The sequence below is a fragment of the Caretta caretta genome, chromosome 2 (assembly GCF_965140235.1).
Source record: "Caretta caretta isolate rCarCar2 chromosome 2, rCarCar1.hap1, whole genome shotgun sequence".
In the NCBI taxonomy this organism is placed as follows: domain Eukaryota; kingdom Metazoa; phylum Chordata; order Testudines; family Cheloniidae; genus Caretta; species Caretta caretta.
In genome coordinates this window covers 159,606,748-159,633,904 of record NC_134207.1, presented here as the reverse complement: position 1 = coordinate 159,633,904, position 27,157 = coordinate 159,606,748, and the positions used below count along the sequence as shown (strand labels likewise).

At 40.9% G+C, this 27,157-nt stretch overlaps 1 protein-coding gene across 8 annotated transcripts in view; it reads right to left on the bottom strand.

Moving 5' to 3' along the window:
- Positions 1-25,778, bottom strand: part of MOCOS (molybdenum cofactor sulfurase) — a 484,231-nt gene extending 458,453 nt beyond the window's left edge. For 7 of the 8 annotated variants that reach the window (XR_007355097.2, XR_012667119.1, XR_007355095.2 and 4 more), the window contains exon 1: positions 25,528-25,778. Coding sequence is in view for 1 of the 8 variants with exons in the window: in XM_048839335.2 (XP_048695292.2) it covers positions 25,528-25,705 (178 nt within the window). In the remaining 7 variants the exon portion in view is untranslated. Of the gene's footprint in view, positions 1-25,280; positions 25,486-25,527 lie in introns of those variants that run through there. The other variant, XM_048839337.2, reaches the window with a different exon arrangement.
- Positions 25,779-27,157: the final 1,379 nt, after the last annotated feature.

Below are 27,157 nucleotides of genomic sequence, written 5' to 3'. Positions count from 1 at the left end.
TAGTGCTCACTTTATATTATGTTTTATTACAAATATGTGCACTGTGAAAATGATAAACAAAAGAAATAATATTTTTCAATTTACCTCCTACAAGTACTGCACTCAAAAACAAAATGTAAAACTTCAGAGCCTACAAGTCCACTCAGTCCTACGTCTTGTTCAGCCAACCACTAAGACAAACAAGTTTGTTTTCATTTATGGGAGATAATGGTGCCCGCTTCTTATTTACAATGTCACCTGAAAAGGAGAAAAGGTGTTCACATGGCACCATGGCATTGTTAGGTATTTACATGCCAGGTATGCTAAACATTCATATGCCCCTTCATGCTTTGGCCAGCATTCCAGACGACATGCTTCCATACCGATGATGCTCATTAAAAAAATAATGCATTAACGGAATCTGTGACTGAACTGCTTGGGGGGAGAATTGTATGTCTCCTGCTTTGTTTTATATGCATTCTGCCATATATTTCATGTTATGGCAATCTCGGATGATGACCCAGAACATGTTCGTTTTAAGAACACTTTCACTCCAGAGGTGACAACGCAAAGAAGGTACCAATGTAAGATTTCTAAAAATAGCTACAGCACTCAAACCAAGGTTTAAGAATCTGAAGTGCCTTCCAAAATCTGAGAGGGACGAGGTGTAGAGCATGTTTTCAGAAGTCTTAAAAGAGCAACAGTCCAATGTGCAAACTACAGAATCCAAACCATCAAAAAAGAAAATCAACATTCTTGATGGCATCTGACTCAGATGATGAAAATGAACGTGGGTCAGTCCGCACTGCTCTGGATCATTATTGAGCAGAACCCATCATCAGTATGGACGCACGTCCTCTGGAATAGCGGGTGAAGCATTAAGAGACATAGGAATCTTTAGCGCATCTGGCAAGTAAATATCTTGCGACGCCGGCTACAAAAGTGCCATGCAAACGCCTGTTCTCACTTTCAGGTGATATTGTAAATAAGAAGCCGGCAGCATTATCTCCTGCAAATGTAAATAAATGTGTTTGTCTGAGCGATTGGCTGAACAAGAAGTAGGACTGAGTGAACTTGTAGGCTCTAAAGTTTTACATTGTTTTATTTTTGAGTGCAGTTATCTTTTGTACATAAGTCTATGTTTGTAAGTTCAATTTTCATGACAAAGAGATTGCACTACAGTACTTGTATGAGATGAATTGAAAAATATTATTTCTTTTGTTTCTTTTTTACAGTGCAAATATTTGTAATAAAAATAAATATAAAGTGAGCACTGTACACTTTGTATTCTGTGTTCTAATTGAAATCAATATATTTTAAAATGTAGAAAACATTCAAAAATATTTAAATAAATGGTATTCTATTATTGCTTAACATAGCGATTAATAGCGCGATTAATCACGATTAATTTTTTTAATTGCTTGACAGCCCTAGTTTTAACTTTAAGTCTACTGTCATTAAATAATTGTCTGACCCACTAATCATCTGAGCCTTCCATAATTTCCTGCCACTGTAAAAATTTAAATAGAAAAAAAAAAAGTTGAAAAGTAAATATTGATATTATCCATCAAAAATTTATAAAAAACAAAAATAAAATTCTGCCAAATTTACATATGTTTATGCCATGCCTAACAAAATGGGAACCAACCAGGCTGTGATATTAGGGACAAAAGAAATGTAAAATAACAATAATAATAATTAATAAAAAGGTCCTCATGTTTACCATTCTTCTGAAGAAGCAACCCATTTAACTGACTATACCGACTGCCATACAGTTCTAAAAATATAGTTACAATTTTTAGTTTGAAGTTTCAAGGAACATAGTTTTCAGACGCATAGAGAGACTCCCCCAGTGTTTTTAAAAAGTATAGTATATCTGAAAACTGTTTTATTTTTTAAGCTTAATCTAATATCTATTATGTTAACTCAAGTTAAAAAAAACCTTAGAAGCTTCAGTTATTGCTCAGTGTATTTAGTCTTCTCCCCTGAGAACTGACTTTGGATTAACTTTCTCAAACTTCTGCTGAACTTTTACTAAGAAAGACAAGTCTGATATTAAATGCAAACTTGGTGTTTCCATGAGAAACAATTTGCAAGCCATTTTTAATCCGTTGCCTCTCTAAGGAAGATAAATTGGCTTATAGTTATGTTCTCTTTCTTGTAAAGCAATCACAATCTGTTTGTGCCTTATAATTGATCTATTAACTATGCTTACAACATTCTCATCCTCCACTATAACTGGCAAAGCAATTTAAAAATAATCTAAAACTGAAAACTTGGAAACAAAGATTTTTCACTGAAGGATAAGCAATGCAAAGTTATGAATGGGTGAAACAGCCCACGATATTAGCGATATGCTGGAGGGAGCCTTCCAGGGGTTTCCGAGGGTCCATGTTAAAATTCTGGCACCAATCAAAAGAAGGGTTAGGAAGATTTCTCTGCCTCTGATGTAGACATCCCCTCTCTGGAGACTGCTAAATCTAACTTGTCAGAGATGACTTGTGCCTTAGGCTCAAAAAAGTACTACTAAAAAGCAAATATTTTGGATTTGGAATAAACTAGATTGCAATAGGTGTCAAGTACTTTCCAAAAAATGTCCCTGGGAAAGGGCCCTTCTTCTCCGCACTAAAAAATCCACCAGATGAACACTGCTCTACCATCTATACATTCAGTGCATTCTTTGGGAACAGAGTATAACCATTTCCAGTAAAGTGGAACTTATATCACTGCAAGTTTGTTTGCTCAGTTACCACTGCTTCCTTCTTTGGTTCACTGTATTTTCCACTAAATGCATCCGATGAAGTGAGCTGTAGCTCATGAAAGCTTATGCTCAAATAAACTGGTTAGTCTCTAAGGTGCCACAAGTACTCCTTTTCTTTTTGCAAATACAGACTAACACGGCTGCTACTCTGAAACCTTCTTTGGTTCTATTTATGAGAAAGTGCTTTCAGTTAAATAGTAAAAGAACTGATTTTGCAGTCTCTCACTCCCCTTCTCTGAAAGCTCATGCATTGTTACACAGACTTTAGCATAGGTTCAGGTGAAACATTTTATTACAATACTGGCAGTGCGTCACTGGTACAGTTTGAGAGCCATTAACCACAAGTAACTGTGACATAGTTTCTTACTGACTAGGTCCTGTCTTGCAGTTGTTCAACATACACAACTCCCATTGAAGTCAATGCAAGTTGTGCATACATATTGTGTAAATGTAGATATCAATATTACAATTACTCCAGACAAATATTCTGTTTAGCTGACACCGCTGGATGGTGAGTTAAATCAAAAAATTTAGCTCATCAACAGTGAAATCCAGCTGAGGCCAGATTTTAAAGGAACATTGGCTTCTATTTTGGCAGCAGTGGGTTGCTGTCTCCTGAGGAAGAATGGAGGGGGCCTGCTGAGGACTGCTTCTTAAGAACCACCTAAGGAGCCACGGCCAAGAGCTACCTCCTTTTCCTAGCATCAGCACACCCTAGTCCTCTTCCTCAGCAGCACCATGCAGCCCTCACCAACTCTCCTTCTGGCGTCTCTGGTGAGCAGGACATGGCTGCAGTTGTACAACTTTTGGGGAGGGTCAGGTACTTCCCCTCTTCTCAGGAGTCTCTAAAGCATATAGGTCTTGTGTTATTCTGATGAGCATTGTCTCCACCACCAGGCATAAGCAGAGCAGCACCAGAAGCTCCTTCAATAACAAAAGGCAAACAGGGAAAGAAAATGTACTTTTAAAAGACTCTCTGTCTCTCTCTCTCTCTCACACACACACAATGGGCTTTGTTATAGAGAATGTTTAAGAATTTAAAGTCTATTTGAAGCAAACATCACACTTCAATTCTGGGCTGTCCTTTTTCTCATGCAAATTATATTTTCCCCAGCCCAGTGCTTCAGCAGCAACCACTTTTTCAGAAAAAAACAAAACAACAACAACACACAACACAACCTTTATAAAGGAACTGCTAAACCAGACTGGATAATAGACATCTCTAACTAAGACTACTCCCTGAGGATTTACAAGAAGGCAAATATCTCCACTCCACATAGAATCTGTTTGGCCCACACAAGGTTGTGTTTAGGATTAGTTGGCCCTCCTGTGTAATAAGTTTGGTCACCACTATTTGTGATGACCACATTCCCTAGCAGCTACATTCCTTGTGAGAACAGGAGACTGGGCTTTCTCTTAGAATCATAGAAACATAGGGCTGAAAGGGACCTCGAGAGGTCATCTTTAGTCCAACCCCCTGCGCTGAGGCAGGACAAGTATACTTAGACAATCCCTGACAGGTGTTTGTCTAACCTGTTCCTCAAAACCTCTAATGACGAGGATCCCACAATGTCCCTTGGAGGCCTATACCGGTGCTTAACTACCCTTATAGTTAGAAAGGTTTTCCTAATATCCATCTGAAATCTCCCTTGATGCAGATTAAGCCCATTACTTCTTGTCCTACTTTCAGTGCATTTGGAGAACAACAGCCTTTAACCTATTGGAAGACTGTTATCAGATCACCCCTCAGTCTTCTTTTCTCAAGACTAAACATGCCCAGTTTTTTTTAAGATTTCTTCATAGGTCAGGTTTTCTAAACTTTTTATAATTTTTGTTAATCTCCTCTGGACTCTCTCGAATTTGTCCACATCTTTCCTAAAGTGTGGTGCCCAGAACTGGACACGGCACTTCAACTGAGACTTCACCAGTGCCCAGTAGAGCAGGACAATACAACATTCCTGTTAATACACCCCAAATTGATCATAGCCTTTTTAGACACAGCATCACATTGTTGACTCATTTTCAGTTTGTGATCTACTATAAACCCCAGATCCTTTTCAGTAGCACCTAGCTATTTACTCCCCATTCAATAGTCATGTGTTTCATTTTTTTCACCGTAAGTGAAGTATTTTGTACTTGTCTTTATTGAATTTCATTTTGTTGATTTCAATTCTCCGATTTGTTGAAGTTGTTTTAAATTCTAATCCTGTTCTCCAAAGTTCTTGTAACCCCTCCCCAGTTGGTGTCATCTGAAAATGTTATAAGCATACCCTTCACTCCATTATCCAAATAATTAATGAAAATATTGAATAGTACCAAACTCATGACAGACCTCTGCAGGACCCCATTAGATACATCCTCCCAGTTTGACAGCAAACCATCTTTGAGTACAATCTTTAAAGCAGTTATGCACCCACCTTATTGTAACTTCATCTAAACCACATTTCCCTTGATTGCTTGTGAGAATGTCATGTGGAACTGTGACAAAAGTCTTCAAATCTAGCTATATCATTTCTACTGCATCCCTCTGTCCAGTAGGCCAGTAATCACGTCAAACAAGGAAATCAGTTTGGTTTGGAATGATTTATTCTTGACAAATCTATACTAGCTATTACTTATTACCCTATTATCTTCTAGGTGCTTAGAAAGTGATTGTTTAAACATGTTCCAGTATTTTTCCAGGTGTCGAAGTTAGGCTGACTGGGGTATAATTTCCCAGGTCCTCTTTTTTCCCTTATTTAAAAATAGATTCTATGTTTGCTTGTCTCCAATTTTCTGGGACATCACCTGTCCTTCATGAGTTCACAAAGATTATTGCTAATGTTTCCTAGATTGCTTCAGCTAGTTCCTTAAGTACTCTGGATAATTTCATCAGGCCCTGCTGACTTGAATATATCTAAATATTCTTCAACCTGTTTTTCCTTATTTTGGCTTGTGTTTCTTCCTGCCTTCCCCCCATCATAAAATAGTGACGCTTTACAAGGCAGAGGCAATTAGGCGGTCAGAAGGTGTGCCATCAGGATAAGGGCCTAGGGGTTACAACTCTTAATGACAGGAGACTAGAATGACCACAAATCTCACTGCCTTCAGAAGGAAGTGTAAAACTCACTTTTGATTTAGCTTATCAACAGCCACAATAAAACCACAAACAGAGAAGAGAGGGGAATGGAGAGGAGAAAGGAAAAATAAATTATTGAAAAGAAAACCTGTCATGGTTGCCTTAGGAAATGATGAGAGGAAATAATTTCACTCTCTGATTATTTTCTCTTTTTAATATACTTGGCTTCTAAGGAAAACGAAGCAGTGCTAGACCATACACCCTCAGAAGCCTGATACTGCTGTAAAAGGACTGCTTCTTCGGGAGCCTGGGAGACATTTTCCTGTCACACAATTAAAAAATGCTGCCAAACTAGGTGTATTTTTTAAGTTTTACACGAATCCTCACAAACGGCACTCACTCTTGATTTGCAGTACATATTCTGAGCTTAATTACTCCAGTCATACAAAATCTCTCTTGCTCTTTCTACGGGGCCATAGACGGGGGCTGAGTTCTATTCCCAGCTCTGCCACTACCCTGCTGAGTGACCTCCACCGCTCCATGCCTCAGTTTCCTCCTCTGTAAAATGGGGATAATGTACAGACCTCCTCTGTAATGCACATTGCTATCTACTGATGAAAAGTGCTATATAAGAGTTATGTATTATTATTTTGTGCCCACTGTTAGCATACATATCTGCCTGTAACTTTCACTGGAGCCTGCCATAGGTTGAAAGTTTCTTGTTTTTCTCCTGATGCCTCATGTCATCTTCTGGGTTACTTTAATATTATGTGATTGAATTATATTTTCCTGAGCTTATTATGACTGACAAAAATGTATATTAGAGTGTCTCTTGGAGGTACTAGTCAAGATAGTGGGTCCCACTGTGCTTTACAATCACATAAGATGACATGTTCCCTGCGCTGAATGAAGGGAACAGTGCTTTATGGTTGGGGGCGGGGGGGAAAGAGGAAAACTGCTGCAAAAGTGGAGGAGGGGTCAGCATGGTCTCTGACTCATCCCCTGGAAATGAAGGGCTTAAAAGGGGCAGCTCTGTGTCTGAAGCCTCCTTTTACACAGAGCAGGCTGAGGCAGTATCCACTCTCCCTTCCCTTGAGGTGGTGAAATACCAGGTTTGGTCAAGACCTGCTGTGGGCATTATGCTAGCTGCCCCTTTTTTAGGGGGCCTGGGAAGGAATTTTCCCTTACCACCATTTTGGCCTAGGTGCAGTTGGGTTTTTTTCCGCCTTCCCCTGCAGCAGGTTCAGAAAGGGCTCCGTTCATGCATGGCATGAAGTGGGGTAGGCCATACGTTGCAACTCATTATGTAAGTGTGTGGCAGATGTCCAGTGCAGGTACTCCATAGGAAAGGCATACAGTGACCGGATAAATGGCTTGAAAAGGATATATAAAGGAAGGGTTTGTTAAAGGAATGAACGGGAGGGGACTGGGGACTCCTATGATTGGTATGGCAAGTGATGCCCTGGATTTGAGGGGTATGTATACCCCAGAATGTGATCAAGCTAACTGCAACCATATTATGTGCATTCAGCCACCCTGAATTAATGAAATAGAACACCGCCTAGTTAAGGATTGATGTGGAGACAGGCTTTCAGAAACAAGGTCAAAACTAGCTACAGTTTCTGCTCATCCAAATGGGAGGAGGGGACAGACAAGTAAACAACTGAGACTGAAAACCTTGGTAGTTGGAAAACCTTGAGTCTAGACGCCTCTGATATTAACAGTTTATTGAAAGTTAGAAAAGTGATGATCCAGTAGGGGTCATTATGACCTATGTGTTTTGTAGAAGTTAGTTACAAAAGATTAGCTAATAGAGTGTACTTTGGAGCAGTCCTCTGATGCCATCTTGAGAGACACTTTTCCTGACACCCTTTCTCCCCTGTGGGTGAACAAGTGGCCACTGCAAACCTGCTGTTAATTACTTAATACCGTTCTAGATGGGAGGTAAATATCTGGGATGTGCTAAGGAGGTTCTCAAACTGGGGATCATGAGGTTATTACATGGGGGGCTGCGAGCAGTCAGCCTCCACCCCAAACCCCGCTTTGCCTCCAGCATTTGTAATGGTGTTAAATATATAAAAAAGTGTTTTTCATTTATAAGGGGGGTCGCACTCAGAGGCTTGCTGTGTGAAAGGGGTCACCAGTACAAAAGTTTGAGAACCACTGTCTAAACCTATTGCTTATGTTTGTGTTGCTTAAATCTAATAAACTGCAATTTTAGATATAGCACATTTACTGGCATGAATCTTATCAGATGGAAGTGCCTGCTTCCTTACACCGCCTGGAGTAAAATAGTTAAGTTGCCCCTGTTGAGGGTTCTGAAAATCCCAGATAACACAGGGAGCCAACCCACTTTCTTATAGCCCACCTTAACCCTCCTACGGGGGAGGTTGGATGGTAAGGTCCCAGCAATGGATTGGCTGGGGGCACCTGAATGGAAAAAGAGGGGGTTCTGGGGGAAGCTCCCTAGGTTATTACAGAATAAACATGGGGTTACCTGTACTGTACACTTTTATCTGCCAGGTAGTACCCGACATGTATTAATAAAGTTACAGCCTGATTAACCCCATATCAAATGTCTCCTGTCCTTCTTTCAGTATAGCCAGACAACTGTGTAACTCTATGTGCCTTATGAAAAGCTCTCAATATTCCAAGACTTGCAATAAAATCAGAACTGGCAACATGGCATATCTAGAGAAACAAACCAAGTGCTTTACTTAAAACACATACATACTGTCAAGATAGACACCTACAGCCAAGATAATCTAAAAAGAAGTGGCTTTTCAAATCCAGACCTGTGAAAGTATAAGCCATTCTGTTCTATGGGAACCCAGTCCCGTTCTCCGTAAAGTCAATGGCAAAACTCCCGATGATGTCAACCAAAGTAGGATTGAGCCCTCAAGTAAGCAATATAGAAATAGTTTCCTTACTGTCCCCTTCTTTTCTCCCACCCCCTTCTACCCAGACCAAAGTTTCACACCACCTGTTGTTTCCCGATGGGTTGTTATTAGGGCTGGTCAAAAATTGGCTTTCAATGGAAAATTGTGTTTTCAACTTAACAAAATTTTTCATTAGAAGTGTCTGATTTTTGTAGAAAATTTTGATTTTTCATTCAAAAAAAAAAAAAGCTTGAAAACCAAAATATTCCTAGCTGGAAATATTCCCAGGATGTCTTTTGGGAATAATGGTTCAGTTGCCTAATGTCTCTATTCTCTTTTATGGGCAAAGCTGTCCAGGCAGACTACATCCCCCATGATTCAGCATGGCTAGAAACTTCCCTGATAGACTGCTTCTCCTCTTCAAGAGGACAGACCATGGTGCATCATGGGAAATATTGTCCAACCAAGGAGCCCAGTGTATAGAGGAGACTGGGAGCATGAAACACCTGGACTATAACTCCCTTGAAGCACCACAGCTGCATTTCCAATTAGAAATATTTAGATTTTTGGCTGAAATAGTTTGGTTTCTGAATTTCCATTCCCCGCCCTTCTCCCAACCCAGCCCCTCCAATTTTTTTTTTTTTTTTAATATTCTGGGGCGTGTGTGACAATTTTCAATTGGCACTCGAGACCTGAAACAAAACTAGCTGACATGAATACATTTCCTAAGAGACTAAAAAGAATATTGGAGCTCTCTCCATTTTTCTCTATACTCAGGAAGGTTATGTTACTGATTGTTAACAATTCTATTCAGCTGAAGTACTCAGATACAGAGCTGATGGAGTCCTTATAAAAACTGAGATTGTTCTTAAAGACATTATGGGCACTTTGATTAATAAAATTAAAGGGCTTTTTTGTGAAGAGATTCTAATTACCCATTTCTGCATTTGTTCTCTCTGCCTCCTTAGTCCCAGTTCTTTAAAGGAGCTCTGAGAGTAGAACATTAAAATCTGAAGTCAATTTTCATTATTATAACACATGTAACTGCCATCTGGTCACTCAACGTGTAACCATATTTACATGCCACTGCCACAGTGGAAAGTAACAAAAACAATGACAATTAATGTTAAATGTTGATATACCAGTATATATTGACTCTAAGATAGGAAAATTTACTTCTTAACTTTTGCACTCCCTGTTTATGAAAGAACTGTTACATTTGCAAGAGATTAGTTGCATTAATGTTCTCCCTAATGCAACGGTACTCTTTTTAGCTTGAATGAACTCCAGGGTAATCACTGTGACACCTTACAGACACACCCTGTCCTTTTCTGTACTTGCAGAAATGGATAAGAAAAAGCTGACTGTGGTTCTGATAGAAACAGCACTTTAATCTTGCGGAAGTCCTGATATGCTTAGGGTGTTTTCTGACTACCTTCATACACTGAGAAGTATGTCACGCTATTACAGCTGTGCAGAACTCACCTGTTTCAAAGCGCTGGAGTTTTGGCACACCGTACTGATGGATTTGGTTCACATGGGACCAGGACCCCAGAGTTTACCCTGGTATTTCAGTTGAGCAAATCAGAAATTTTGTTGAAAACAATGGTCCAATGAGAAATGAGGGGTAAAAATTAACTAAAATGCTCAGGAAAAAGTTCCCATTTCCTATCAACTCTCCGGTTTATTTAAGCACCTACATCCCGGGTGAAACCATGAAAGATGACTGAAAATGAAACTGGCATAATGCACCTGGAGTCAAACTTTTCATAGGTCATGGAACACCCACCCCAATGCCCTTATCTGGTGCTCTCTTCTGCAGAAACAGCCAAGTGGCCAGCTAAACCCAATTCTTATGAGGGGGATTCAGGCTAGCCTCTCTCAGGGCATCAGGGTGGATTTAGCTCGCCCGTTTCCCCATCTGTGAGCAGGGCTGTGAGGAAATGCTCATTCCCCACACCACCACACGTTCCCAGGATATTTTCTGAGGAGTAGGCAGCTTTGCCACCTCCCCGTTTTTACATCAGGGAGACCTAGATGGCTCTGCTAGCTTCTGCAGCTGTCTATACAGTGACATTTAGTGTATTCTGGGGACTATTAGCCCTTTTCTCACTCCGCCTGGCCACCACAAGTCTGTCTTTGCTTCAAGCCTAGAGGACACTCCAAACTCATTTTCGAACTGAAAAACCAAAATGAGATTTTAAACACCTCCCAAATTATGTGGAGGCTGTTTTTTACTTACAATGAGCTATCAAAATGGTCATAGGGTCAGAAGTGGATGCTAAAAGGGCAGCATGTGCCATAGAAGAGAATATAAAAATATTATGCTCTTTCCCTTGCGCTCCCATCCTGCCAACTCATCCCTCCAGCTCAGCTGCTGCATTTTGCAGGCACATCGGGAACTTCAAACTTTTGCTGAATTGGGGATCAGTGTTCATCATCGTTACCTACAAGTTTATTTCACAGTATAAAATAATGATTGAAAAAGTGCCTATGTAAAATTGGCCATTTCTTAGTCAACAGATTTGCTCCCTCGTATTATGAGTTATAGCTAGTGTACTTATTTTGAACACAGAAGAAATGCTTTAATACTTGTTAGTCATAAGAGCATTGTAGAGCCAATAAAGCTAAGAGTATATGAACTGGCTGCTATTCCACTGACAGAATTATTAACTGCATTCCAAATACAGACTTATTACTGGTGATGACGCACAAGTCAGAGAACACACTTGACTTTCAGATCCAAGTAGTTAGAAAAAAATATTTGACTGTTAAAACACTGAGCAAATTTGATATGGAAATCATTGAAAAACACAGAATCCCACAAAACAGTTTTTTCCAGAGTGACTTTCTGAGTATAACTACATTTAACTGGAAGCCTAGTGTGCATAGAAACATGGCTGTGACACTCTGTACCTCAAAATAGCACCTGTTTGGTTGAAATGCTTGGGGAAGCTCAGCTCAGATTACAAAGGCTGGTGCATGTCCACTTTCCTTTGACAAAGTGGCAAACTAATGAGCTTGCATGGTCCAAAGGAGTCTTGAGCAGTGTAAAACAGAATATTCCTCGAGTGCAAGGTGAGGGGCTGGTTTGATTGGCTAATGCCTCTCTCTGTATGATTCATGAGTGGCTTTGAGCGCGTTCATGCAATTTCACTGAGTGTGAGTCTCCACACGCTGATGGCTGAGTGATCGCAGCACCTGGAAGGGTTTGCCAATGGCACAGCAGTGTGAGAGACAGCCCAGGCTGGAGAATTAAGGGGGCACAAAAGTCCCACAGTTCCAGGTTGTACCACTTAGCATAACTTTGATAAAGTTAGTGATAAATCTGGCCTACTAATGGATAAATTAGGAATAATGTTTTCAATAATATCTAGATAGAGACATGAAATCCACCAAAAACAGACAACCATATGACCAGTGGCTTTCCACTGAAAGTATGGCTCTTGCAGTTAGTTAACCCACGTTGGAAAAAAAATTTCCAAGATGTTTTCATAGGTTTTTTCCCCGTTCCTCCATACTCCCTCCCTGACAAGTTTAAAGCACATTAGATGGACAAAAGCACATTAATACTTGGTGTTCTTAAAGCATTATACAAACTAACTGGCTAATCCTCACAATCTGAGGTAGTCAACTTTTACCGTCCTCATTTTATAGGTGGGGAAATTGAGACAAAGAGACCTAGTCAAGACACGAACTGCTGTCAGCAGCAGAATGGAGAACAAACCAATCCAGTCTAACTGGATGGCACTGTCCCAGGAACCATGCAAAGTCAGCTGTGTCACAGCTTCTCATGAACTTTTGTGAAGTGGTTTCTACATGGATATTTTTGCTTGGTTTAATATCATATGTCCCATTCTGTTTTGTGTCATGCCTACTGTGCTTTTACATGATTTTTTGGCATTGTATATCCCACGGAACATTTTTGGACCTCCCAAAATCCAATTTGCCTGTTGTGTTAACAAGCATTTGCAGTTTGCTTTTATTTACTTGATTGAATGCTAAATGGTCTCCTTTAGTACAGCTTGATGTATAACCATCAATCAGTTTCCATTTCTATTATTATGCAGTTTCTGCAGCGCTTTGTATCTGTCACTACCTTTCTGCAGTTAAGGTGTGCCAATAATTGTCCTCTTCTTATTATCTCTAATGATCCCCTATGACATTCTAGCAAGAAACGCCACCTCTAAGATGTTCGCATTGTTTATGGACAGCATTTAAAGTCCTTTGCTAGCTAATCAAATGTTTCATCTGTTTGGTTGCAAGCACTGAATACATGATGCTCCAGTAATATAGTTTTCCTCAGAGTACAATAATCCCCATACATTCTCATATGAATGTCAATTTGGTTCACTTCCCAGTTTTCAAAACACAAGTACCTTTATATCTCCTGTTCTCCTGAATAGCAGTATTAAGTACTGTAGCTTTTCCAACATTATCTCTTTGCAGCATTCAGATAGCTTCAACTATTTTTGGTCTTTTCTAGTTTTTTTAAATATAAATATTGTTCCAGTCAACATTTATATGAAGAAGCAAAGAGCAATTCCTGAAGAAGTAGAAGATAATTTCTGGTAAAATCCTTAGTTTCACTCCAGTCAGCACCATAAGCACAGAGCTTTCCTGTTTTTATTTATCTGCTTCTGATCCAACCTCAGTGTGAGAAGGAATGTCACCACCAACCAAGAGGTAAATGCAGCAACTGCTGGCCACTACTGATTGGCAGCCTCACAACAGCTGGGAGAATAAAAGAGCAGAGAAGCAGTGGGGTGGAATGGCTGCTAGAGGAACAAGCAGGCCAGAGAAAGAAGGTTCTGCCCAGCAAGCTGGTGAGAAGCTGCCCCAGAGTGACAACAACCCAAAGAAGGGATGCCCAGAGCCACAGGCTGGAAATGCCTACAGAACCAAAAGCATCAGGAGAGAACTCAGGGTATAGCAGGAGAATTGTGGAGGACTGATTCTGCCTGCCTGGCTTAAGAGGCCTGAGCTGGAACCCAGTGGCGTGGGTGGGCCTGGGTTCCCCTACCTGCCTCTAAAAGGCCTTAAGAGCAAAAGGGGTTCCAGGCCCCTTGAGGGCAAGGGGGATATAATCCCTAGCAACATAAGGGGAAACCTGTACACCCCAGTGAGACAGATATTAATGTCCTTGACTCCAGAACGGGACTATAACACGCAAGAAAGTGGGACTGACATCCCCTCTGATCTGCGCAGACACTGCAGTGCCCTATCTGACCAAAGGAGGATGCTGACACACTGGGGTACCAGACTACAAGGCAAGTTATTCACCATTCTATATAGCTTGGGCAGGGGGAAACGAAAGGGCCATGTTCTGCTCTCTTACGTTACACATTTTTTCATTTTGGTCATTTGTTGGTTTTACCCACAGATGTGTGGTAAAAGCGCAGGGGGCGGGGAGGAAATGACTCCATACTCTTCTCTGTTTCAAAAGATAAATCTTGTCATACACTTTTTTCCACTTACATTTTATTTTGTAAAATGTGTTCATGATTTCACAAAGAGATTATTGGCAAGTACAAATAAAAGGAAAAAATGTTGTTCCCAATCACAGGCCTCTGCTTAATATGCTGTTGGAGACATTAATGGCACTAGTGGATGGGACCATTACCCATCATCAGGCCTATCCTGTTTTAATGAAAGGGCATTGGTACGCATACACAAAGGCTTACATATCACGGCATCCTTGAAACTATTAGTAACTACCCAACATAAGCAGTAATTATGACAACTTCTTATACACAGTGTTATAAGAGCACAAGAATCTTAAAAATCTGAAAGTTTTGCACCTTCGATTTCTCTCTCAGATAGGAGGTAGGATGTTTGGGCTGCATCCTTACTTCAGGTGATTTATGTGGCCTTTAACCTTCAGCTGCACTCTTAACAAGTATGCATAGGGATATGCATAGTGGTATTCAGTATCCTAAGGTCGTATGTTAATAAAATTCTCACAATTACATTAATGAATACTTGTTAAAATAAGGTTGTCATCTTTCCAAACGTTAAACAAGCACGATTCCATCTCCAGAGACTCAAGTTCAAGTACTAGTTATTTTACTAGTAAAAGTGAGTTTGTTGTTGTCATCCTACTCCTTCATTTATGCATGTCACAAAATTGGCTAAGTCTCTACTCAGGGGAATCCAGAACTGAGAAAAATGTTGTCTGATTAACATTGTTCCTAAGGTGCTCTGAAAATGTTTTAGACCATGTTGCTTCAGAGCCTGGTCTGAACGAACACTGAAACCCCATCTTCTTCCTCCTCTTGCAAATATAATATTCCCTTGAATTCTCCTACACAGGGGAGAGAGGAAGATAGTAAGAAATAGGACAATAAGAGAATTATAAATCTTGTTTGGGGAAATTTCTCTATCTGGTTTCATACCCAGATTTCATATACCAGATAGAAAACTAACATGGTTGTGTAGGGTAGCAGCCCCATGATAAGTATATTATACAACTTATTTTGCAATCAAGGATAAATTTGAGAGCACAAAACGGGCACAAAACTGACTCACTGTTCATAAACACGTTCAGTTCCCTTTTCGAACTGCTGTGTTCTGAATCAGTGACCTCAGTGAAGTACAGAAAGATTCCTAACAAAATATTTTAAAATGCCATTTTAAATAAAATATGCCTAGTATACATTTATACCTGGTGCTTAGAAACCATTGTTATAGATGCCTTAGAGACATCTTAAAAAGCTCTACATGCCCCCTTTTCCCCCACCCCAAATATCTTCCCCGGACAAGATTCAGGTTTCCTTCACCATCCTCTCTGCTCTGCCCATGTTCCTGGTCTTGTCTGCCCATTTGTCAGCTTCTCTCATTGGTGATTTCTACTAGGCAGCCCCCTGTGCATGGTATGATCTTCCCGAGCTTAACCATAAAGGTTCTTTTCACATTTAAGACCCTCTTAAAGATCCACTTCTGCTATGATGTATACAGCGAATCAAGCTGATTGGCATATAAACTGCCCCTCCCCTCTCTGTTTATTTGTATCTGTCTGGAGACTGGGAGTTCCTTGGATCAAGTAGCCGTCCCTTCTTGAATGTCTGGAAAGCACCTAGCACATGGTAAGTGATACCACAAACAAATCACTACTAATACATGGACATAGCAGAAGCTTCTGTGGGCCAGATTCCAATCTCACTTACAGCAGTGTAAATCTAGAGTAGCAATTCCACTGATATCAACTTGACCATGTCTCTGTCTTAAAATGTGTGAAATTTCTTTAGATTAATAATCTTCTCTTTTTTTTAAAAAAGAAATAGCTCTATATCTAATAGAATGGTATGTGATATGTACATAGGTGTTTTCTTACCAGTGTATTTCTATCTTACACATGGCAATATCACATGGCAACATTACAACGAAAAAAAACCTTAATTGGAAGTAGTCATTGCTGAATATAAAAATTCAACAGCAGGAATGTTTTTGAGCAACAAAAGTTTCAAATATGCTCAATTTGCTCAGTGAATGATCAGAAAGCAGCTTCTCCTTTTACAATACAATCTCTTCCCTGTACTGACATTTTCATATACTATACAACAAAGTGGACACTACTATGGCTTATATAGATATCCCTTATAGGGATTCCACACTAACATATCTGAACATTAAAACGAAAATGTTCAAACTTGGGTGCTGAAAATTACTCATTAGTGCCTCAATATGTGCAACACCCGTTGACTTCCCAGAGGCGCCTCTTTAAATCAAGACATTGATTTGGAAACAGGAGTCTAAATGTGGCTATAAGTGCCTAAGGGACCCAAATCTGAACCTTTTTCGCCAAAGGATCCAGTCACAACTGATCCTGTCTGTACTTGCAAAGTACAAATGAAAAGTCTGAACTTGCACCCTTACTTACAGCAGCAGCAGACCTTACTGCTTACAGACTTGTTTCCTAAACTCATCAGCTGAGCCTACAGTTTTAAAAGCCTCATACTATAACCCATGTATTTAAATCATAGAATAGAATATCAGGATTGGAAGGGACCTCAGGAGGTCATCTAGTCCAACCCCCTGCTCAAAGCAGGACCAATCCCCAATTTTTGACCCAAATGGCCCCCTCAAGGATTGAACCCACAACCCTGGGTTTAGCAGGCCAATGCTCAAACCACTGAGCTATCCCTCCCCCCAACACTAATTTAATAAACACTAACTAAACATTTAATAAACACTAACTAATGGTTATTACATAAATACCACATACTCCCTTTGGTCTCTTGCATAAACCTTCCACTGACATTGGTAATCTGCTGTGGACCGAGGGGAATACCCAGTCATAAATTCATACCCGAGACCATAATTAAGTATACACCACAGTTTGACACCGTTGCTTTAATACCAGGGTGGCCTGATCTAAATCAAAGGGATATAAATCACCAATTGTAATCACGCTTTAAATCAGCAAATCTTGATCTAAATACTGTAATAGATTTCAGTCTTGGTTTGCATTTTTTAGTTATTCTCCTACAGAGAAGTTGATTCTCTGCACCCACAGAAGAGGCTACTGCTGTGAAAAGCTGGTTTAGCACTTCAACAAACTCCAGTTCAGGGTGCTAAGTTGGTGGCTTCCACCAGGGCTAGCTGAACCAGTACAATGGTTCCTCAAACACTTTTGAGAAATGTATTGCAATGACAAAGCTGAGGTTAGAAACTACATTCCATATATCAGCCTGAGTAATGCAACTGCCAGAAACAGAAGACAACCCCTGAATCTTTGGGGAAATCTTTTTCCTCTTACAAAACTAAAAATTCCTTCAATTTTGAAATATTATGGCAGTTTCTTGATGGGGACTACTATTTATTTGGAGCTCAGTCCACCAACACCAGAGTAAAAGATCAAGCAGCACTGCAAGAATGAACCATCATTCCTACACCAAGTGTACTAGTGATAACCTTTTGAATCATGATGTGCCAGATAGCTGTTTCCTAATGACATGTTGCTGCTATGAAAATTTGTGAAGGAAAAAAAAATTGAAATATCTATGCATTGTTGACTTTATGCTTATATTCGGTATTAAATCCTTTTTACACTCAAACAGCTCCTACTCTACTTCTTAATGTGAGCTCATTAGATAACACAGACAAACATATTAAGAAATGGTCATATTCAGCTAACCATTTATACAATCAGAAACTACAGGAACTGTTAGTAAGATTGTGTCATATCACATTGTTGTGGTGATAGCAATGCAATCAATTGAACAGCCATATAATAAGCTGCATGTAACATGGCCCTCTCACCACCAGCACTCCACCCATTAATCCATCTTCCATGGGGTATGGATTCATTTGCTACAAATCTTCAAACAGCAGCTTCTTTCCCCTAGCAAACCAAAATTTACCCCTTTAAAATGCAGTGCACCATGGGGAAATATTCAGTACTGGCCCATGACACTCACATAATTCATGCCTAATGGGAGCTAGAAACACAAGCTCTGTGTGGTTGGGGCAAATCCCAGTTTCCTCTACTCACTCTCCCTAACCAGTAGGTTCTGAGATACTGGGGTTTTAAGTCATGACCTTTTTTATGTCTAGAAAAGATACTTAAGATCATTTTTAGAGGTTTTTAAAATGTATTTGTTATAATTTTCCTCTCCCTTCAAGTCCAGTACTTCTGGATCACCTAGCTTCACAAGAGACATGCCAAAACAGTCCCACAAGAATTTTTGTATATTCTCTGAAACAGCTTTTTCCTGCGTGGCTTACGCAGAACACATGACAGTGTGATGTGGTATAAAGGTGATACTAGCATGTTATTGAGATGACTACCATTATTGACGTGTGTAATGTGACACTCCCAAACTCATGCTGGTACACCTTTATAGCACGCCACCATCTATGCTATCCTTACCTGGGGGTAAACCATTTGTGTGTGATCTAGCCTATAGTGTTGTACAGCCAGTGGAGCAGCCCAAGGGAGAGCTTGTTATTTAGACCTGGCTCTGGGCGGTAGTAATTGTTGTTAGGCTCCCAACCACTCCATGCCCTCTCCTGACCTTCCCACCTACCTGTACAATGGGGGGTACATAGCAGCTCTGTAAAGTCTGCTTCACTCTCATGCACAGGAAGTGGTGGTAGGGTGCATCAGTCCAAGAAAGTAAGGTCACCTACTGCCCCCTCTCCTGCCTTGCATTAGCACATAGGACAGGCCATGTTCTGGCCCTTAGACTGTAAGCTCTTTGGGGCAGGGACTATCTTTTTGTCATTTGTGAATAGCACCTAACACAATGAAGCCCTGATCATTTATTTGGGCATCTGGCGCAGCCATAATACAAATAGTAGTAAATCTCCCAGATAAGTTTAGGTAGCATTGTATTCTATTCAGTGCTCTGTTGTGCTTTAGGTCGCTTGTTTGTATCTATGTTTCTCACATACTTGTTTGGCTTTTTTGTTTCTCTTTTTAAAAGGATTGAGGATTCATGAGTGTGAATTAGAGCTGGTCAAAGTTTAAACTAACATTTCTTTTGGTTGGCGGGGGGAAAAAAGGCCCAGTGAATATGTTCATGAAAGATTTTTAGGAGATTTTAAATATTCTTTTTTTTCTTTTTTTACTAAAACTCAAAAATGAAAAATTGGGGTGAGTTTGCTTTCCCCCTTCTTCCAATTCTCCCTTCCCCCTTTTTCAGCAGCAAAATGGAAAAAGAGTCACAAAGAGGAGGCCGCAGTTCCTGGAGCGAGAGGGACTGCAGGATGAGAGGGTGGTGGGAGAGACTGCGGAGGAGGGTGCAGCGCCTGCCCAGAGCTAAACCCCAGGACAGCCAGGAGGAGGCATCACTTGTGGTGAGTGACACCTGGGCCTGGCCCCATCCATCCCCCTGCACCCCAGGTTTGCTCCACTGTGACAGGAAGGGGGAGCACTGGTTTCCACCTGCATGCTCACCTGCTCACACCAGTGAAGACATTTTACTTTTTCAAAAGGTATAATACCTTCAGCCACTGTGAGGGGCACGGGTGGCTCAGCTTTTGACAAGGCATAATTAAGCTCTTTCTGCCTGATTATAACATGCCTGCACTTTTTTTTTAACCTGGTTGGGGATAATTAAATTAGTGACATAAATATAATCCTAATTATCAAATTTAATCTTTAAAAACATATTGAGACTAGACCATTCTCACTTCCAACCCTAAATAACAGAAGTTTCTGCTGAAGGGGAAAGCAGGTCTCTACAAAACAAAGATTAAAAGGGCAGACGTGCCAGTGTACATGACTGTTCTGCAAATCAGCAGGGATTCATATACATATGAGACAGCTCTCAGATCAAATACCAAAATGATTTAATCTTTACAATTGCGGAGGAAATAATAAAAGTGAGTGGTGCTAGATTATGAAAAGATTTAAGGCTAAACATTAATTCATACCGTGAGAAGAAAAATCTTTCCAACCTTCATTCGCTAGTTCTTGATTTCAACCAGGACAGAAATAATAGGAGATGAACCTATGCCTATGATTATTCTCCTCCCAGAGGACAGAACTGACACTGCTTGTCTAATAACCCTTACCAACAAAATAATGCTGTCTTGAGAAGAACTATTTGCCCCACTATCCTATTTAGAGACAAAGTCCTAGGATAACTGTTAACAGAAATATGAGAAAGTAATTATTTGGAGAAGACAAAGGTCAAATACCTAAATGTTATTTGTTTTGTTACTTAAAGACAGAATGAGAACAGGTGACAACTTTGAGTGACCACCGCATTTCAAGGAAATAAAGGACAATTTTATTAATAATTCAAGACTAAATTTATTATTAAGAGACCAACACCCATGATATTTTATTAGTGGTACAAAATTATGCACAACAACAAAGTCTACACAGCACCTTAGTATTGTATGATTTTTTGCATGATTATCACTGAAATATGGGATGATGAGCACCATCTATTAATTTGATATGGGATTTGGGACATTAGGCAACAAGTGAGGATTATTTATTTCTTAAAAGACAGGTGCTCACTCTAGTGCCCTGTTGATTCTTCTCTCTGGGTGCATCTGTATATACGGCTGTGCTCATTATTCTTGCAACAACTCCCACCGAAGTCAATGAGAGCTTTCTCTAGGAAAGGAGTACAGGAACAGACCCATAACTGGAAAAGTACTTTGGGATTAAATGTAACATACTATATTAGATACAGTATGCCCACTTCTTCTCAAAGACATGATACAGCTTGAATGTGATTTTTTTCTTTAGTGCTGTGATTTCATTATAGCAAATCATTCAACATAAAGTATATTAGATCCTATTGCTTAAGAAGAGACTCTGAAACATTGTTGATTTTTTAACTGTTTCTAAATTAAAGGTTAATATTCTGACCCTATTTTATAAGTAAGTGTTTAAGGCCACGGTCACACGTTGCGTGTACTCTCTTGCCTATAAGATAGGAATCAGTTTAATAGCCTCCATGCATATGTTTAGAAAGTATTGCACAATCTGTCAGTTAATCGTCCTCCAAGGAGAAACTTACAGATAAACTTTTGCTTAAAAGGAAAGTCTTAAGGCTTATGTGTTAAGCATAACAGACCCCTGATGATTTAAGGAACTGCACTAGTTCTTTTTATCTTTTCACAGAGCTTTTATAAGAGGGATTTTTTTTTTCCCTCCTGGAATCAGTGGTATAATTCCCATTGATTTCAATGGGAGTAGGGTTAGGTCAATGCTGAGCACTTTGGCAAATCTCACCTTTTATTTTAGGCTGAGCAGATCTGTGTTTTATACCCACCATTAATTTATTTCCAATAAGCATGAGAACCATTATGCATTTAGGGCTACAATCACTCAACCAAGCATCCAGGACGAGTAGTGGGGCTGTGAAATGGATGTCTGTATAGAGACTGGGGGAGGGACCCTACTCATCCCAGGTCGTGGTGTGACAGCAGAGCTTCTCAGTGCAAACCACCAAACAACTGCAACAGGCAGCAGAAACTGAACTGAAAATTATAATGGGGGCTTTGCTTGATTTGAAATATGTAAAGAAGTAAGATACTCCCCAAAAAGACATCAGCCCTAATTCACATATAGTCTGTAGAAGGATTCCAAAAAAGCATAGGCTTAAAAATTGCACAAAGTGACGAACTTAGATATACATAAAGAAATGACATCTCTAGGTGCAAGAAAGTTTGGGCTTCCCTACTTTAGAGATAGGTTCTGCGGAACTGAGAGATCAAAACAGGATTCCTCTTGCATCTACCTTGTAGATGTCTTTGTTGGGAAGATCCTGAGGCTAGCTGTAGAAGCCACCCTGCCTCAGATCAAGCGAGCCTTGATATGGCCTTCTAACTTTTAGGCCAGTCACACCATAGCAATGCAAGCTACAATCAGAGAGCATTTCAGCATGGTCCACTTAGTGACAGCATCATCTAAGGAACTGATGTCAATTGAAAACAAAAAGTTGGAAGGACTTTGAATGCTTTAGTTCACTCCAAGTAGAACTCCAGGGCATTTATCCTCTTGCATTAGGAGAAAGGCTTTCGGATGGGTATACTGGGGGGGAGGGGGGGGTATGTTGTCAAGACAAGCTCATTAAGGTGAGATAAGGACACTGTCCACCTTAGAGAGGAAACTTGGATAACTCCAAAGGACCACTTTGTAAAATCTGGTATAACACAGATCAATCCCTAACGCTTGAAGCTCGCTCATTTTGTAAACGGATATGTCATTCTGGGATGTATTCACAGGAGTTTCATAACACACTGGAGGTAATTGTTTGGGGTTACACAGCACTGGTGAGGCTTCGGCTGGAGTACCATCCAGCTTGGGCACCACACTTAAAGAAAGATGTGAACAAATTGGAAAGAGTCCAGAGGAGAGCAATAAAAATGATGAGGTATAGAAAACATTACCTATGAGGAAAGATTGAAAAAAATGGGCATGTTTAATCTAAAGAAGAGAAGGTTCGGGAAGCCCTCATAACAGTCTTCATATACGTTAATGGCAGTTATAAAGAATGGTGATGAACTGTTTTCCATGCCCACTGAGGGTAGGTCAGGAAGCAACAGGCTAGTTTGCAGCAAGGGAGAATTAGGTTAGATATTAGGAAAAACTTTCAAACTCTAAGGATATTTAAGCACCGATACCTGTCAAGTGAGGAGTCTGTGGAATCCCCATCATTTAAAGACTGGTTAGACAAATACCAGTCAGGGATGGTCTAGGTCTACTTGATTCCTGCCTGGCATGGGGAGAAGGACTAGGTCATCCAAGGAAAACACAAGCAATACTATCCTGTGCAGATAGCCATGACTAAGCATTTCACAAAAGCTTGTGGCACCAGTGCCAACCCAAAAGGCAAAACACTGAATTGGCAGTGCTGTTCCTCTACAACAAATAAGGTATTTCTAGTACTTGGGGAGTATTCCTATGTGCATGTAAGCTTCTACAAGGTCCAAAGTTCATAGTCCTTTGCCATCCTCTAGAAATGGCATGATGATTCCCCTGGTGACTATCTTGAATTCTTTTATTGACCACATATACATTGCACCCAACTGTCTTATTCATCATCAGGAACGACTAGAAATAATTTTTCCCACTCTTTCACCTCTTGCTCAATTACTTTCTTTACCAGAAGGGATGAGTTTTCCTGCAGCAGACATGGAGAAGCCCAACAACATTCATTCAGCTAAGGGAGGGACAATCTGAAGGTTAGTTTGAAAAACTTTGTATGCTCTGGACCCATGTTTACAGATGAGATGGAGCCCTCCATGACACAAAGCTTCTAGTTGTGGCCCCAGTAGGGAGATCCTGACAGGTTACTGAAAACTGCTGGTTGGCTAAATGCTCTGGAGCCTTTTAAACACTCAAAAAAATTACATCCTGAAAGGCGGGGAGGGAGGGACAAGCAAAGTAGAGATATCTGAATGCCAGCTAGATTGGGCAATTCAGGTCACCCTGCCACAGACTAACATACAATTTAGGGTTATCATACATTCTATTTTATGCTCAATATTTATTTTTCCCTGGAAACATTATAAAATATCTAACACCCATAGTCTACTGTAACAAAATCTATTAAGGCTTGATTTTGTGGCGTGTGTGTATATATATATATATATATATATATATATATATATATATATATACACGCCACAAAGTTTTCCAAAATGGATACCTAAAGTAGAATCCTAATTCCCTTGTTAGACCCTGATTCTGCAATGTAGGTGCAGAGATTTATTCACAGAGAGCTCACTGAAAGACCCGATCTATAGACACTTAAAAGGCTTGATTTTCAAAGTACTGAAGTTATTAGGAGCAACTGGGTTCTCAGCACTTTTGACAATCAGGTCACATGTTTCAGTGTCAATAGGGATTTAGAATCCTAACTTTAAGTACCTATTTTTAAAATTTTGGCCCAAGTTTATTTGTCACACACAAACCTCTTTTCAAACTTTCACAAATATGAATAACTGATGTCAGAAATGCTACGTCTTCAAATTAAAATTCTATAAATCTTTGTTTCTTTAAAGAAAAAATCCTCAAACATCTCAAACTATACCTTGCTCTCTTTCACTCTTTTCCTCGTTTTGGCCTTTTGATGTAAATTTTAAAGGCCAGTGTTACACATTAAACCATTAGTGAGTTGAACACAGATCCTATAATCTACTGCAAGAAACATTTTCACAGAAGTAATAAAAGAGAGTGACAGGATAAAAATATTCTTAGTAAAACAAGCATATTGACTTGATCACAAATCTAGGATTGGATCTGTGGGTATTTTGCTCCCTGTTTCAGAGTAGCAGCCGTGTTAGTCTGTATCCACAAAAAGAAAAAGAGTACTTGTGGCACCTTAGCGACTACTCCTTTACTTTTTGCTCCCTGTGTTATTTTAACTTTTCCAAAAGTCTTGTAGCCACAGCAGCCATGGGCATGGATCTTAAACATATAACAATACATCATTATTCTTATTGCCAATATAATATCAGCTTGGGTATGGGAAAGCAAAGTTTGACTTTGAAAAATAAAAATCTATACAAAGAGAAATGTCACTCAGAGAAGTGTTGAGATTAAAATCCTTACCCGCCTAAATGTTGTGAATTGTGCTGTTCTTTTTAAAGCTATTGCTGTATTTTGTCATTATTTCCCTGTGAAGATGTGTCATTTTACACCAACACAAGTACAATTTTAAAATGTTATAAATATATAAAAAGGAATGTCCTTTACTTATGTCACTATTGAGACCAATGGAGATAATTTAAACCCTGTTTAAAGGTGACCTGAAAAGGTGGGAAAACAAGCAGGGCTTGTGTCCTTTTTTTTTGCTGCTTTTAGCCATATACAACATTGCTTTTTATTTTTAAATGGGCTTTCCCCCTGGCTTTTTACATTAGAAATTCAAGTCCTGCCTAGGATGGTGAACCAGTTTGGTGACATCCAAAGGGCGAAGGGAGGGAAAGGTGAGCAAGGGACAAGGGAGAGAATATTTTTTGCCAGACTAATTAGAGCGCTTGGTCTCAAACGCTAGGGACCGGGCCTGACCCTTTCAGCAGCAAACACCCAACCTTTGCGGGGGTAAACTCTGTGCTGTCTAGCTCTGGGGCGTGCTGAAAGGATGTTCCGAGTGTTTGGGGTCCTCTCCTGCAAGGAGCCTGCACTTACACTCCAACCACTCCACTTGCCAGCGCTTCTTCAAACTTCCGCGAAGGAGGGAAACTTGGCGTCTTACTTTCGGTTTAGCTGCGGCGCGTCAAGCCCGAGGGACTGTGCCGAGTGGGGGGAGGCCAGGGCAGAAGTTGTATAAGCAGCTGCCTGTCCCAGGCCCTCTCAGTGAGCGAGCCGAGCCCACAGCCCCTTCCCTGGCCGCAGGGGGCCACCCCCCAGGCACCTTCACTCCAGATCGGGTTACCTCCGAGCCTGCGGAACTCGCTTTCCCGCATCCCCTGCATGCTGCCCCCGCCGTAGCCGTAGCCGGCCCCGGGGGGACACATGCGCTGGAAGGACTGGAAGGACAGCAGCTCTCCCCATGACGGCGGCGCCGCCTGCTGCTGCTGCAGCTCGGCCCTGCTCTGCGGCTTCCCTGCCATGATGCAAGCCCTGAGCTGGCGCAGACTTTCCTGGGCGAATCCCTCCCAGCACAGCACGGACGCTCAGCTGGGGCAGGCGGAGATCCGGCGAGCTCCTCCCGCCGCCCTCCCCCAGCAAAGGGCGCGCCACCCAGCGCCCGCCTCCGCCCTCAAGCCCTGTTCCTACCGCTGGCTTCATCCCTGCGCCGCGCACTCACAGCCCTCGCCCCGCTGCCGGAGGAGGGGAAGCACCTGTTCTAGGTTATTGAGCGAAGCCCCGGGGTGAACGAACCCAATGGTGTCATCATTAGTAATAATCATTCATGATTGTACTGTATTTCCCAGATTCAGGATTGGCTTGGATCTGAGGTTGGATGTTCCCTGTGTCATTGTGACATTCCTCTAGGGCCTGTGGCCGAGGTATTCTGGAAAGAAAAGAAAAGACAATCCTCTTCCAGGTGCCTGTTCATTGCACTACCAGACCCACATGAACGGGGGTGAGAGGAAGCGAGTTAAAGGCTGATCTTGCAAACCCACCAGCAGCTAGCAATTGCCCCCCCTCCCCGGCCCTGGGCAATAACTGTAAAGGGACCTCAGAGAAGTTGGTGGCAGTGACGTTGGATTAAGGGGGGCAGGTGGAGAAGAAGATAGATCAGGAGGGAGTTTCTTTGGCAGGAAGGAAGCAGAGAGAGCAGGGGGAGGGCAGGAGGTTCTTCCAGAGGAGAAACAGAATGTAACCACCAAAATAAAGTGGTGATGGGGGAAGTAATGGAGTAGTTTTCTATCCCAAAGTTGGGAAACAGAGTTGGCTCCACAGATGAGCTCACTTACCCGCCTCATGAAAGCTCCTAGGTAGCACCATGTCCACTGTGTAAGCTCAAAACTTGTGTCTTTCACCAACAGAAGTTGGTCCCATCAAAGATATTACCTCACCCACCTTGTCTCTTTAATATACAAAAGCAGGTTGTGTTGCTACACACAACATGCCTGACACCCGCGTCTCCCCACCCTTACTAAACAAGGTAGTGAAAAGCAAAGCCACCTTACATAGTATTGGCATAACAAAATATAAAGGTGTAGGGGAACGACAGACCCCTGAGGTGTTGCGCAGGTGAGTATAACCCACCAAGGGTTCAGTTACACCCCTGGGCTTGATCTGCTGTGTCCATTTATCATTACTGTCCATTCTTGATCTTGTGCTGTGTAGTGTCATACCATCTCTGCTACTTCTCTCCTTTCTCCCAGGCTGAGGCACAGATTTTCCTCATCACTTTTTGTTGAGACATCTTGTACGATTCCTGGTAGCTCAAGGAAATCTTTATCGCGCTCATACTTCCTGGTATTTGGGGTGTTGGAGACTATGCACCACAAGCTTAACTCTGCCCTTCTGTATACACTCCTTTACCAAAGTATCTAATCCTGTTAGTTGAGGATGTTAGGTGTAGTAGGGTGTGGTATTGGGAGGGGACAGTT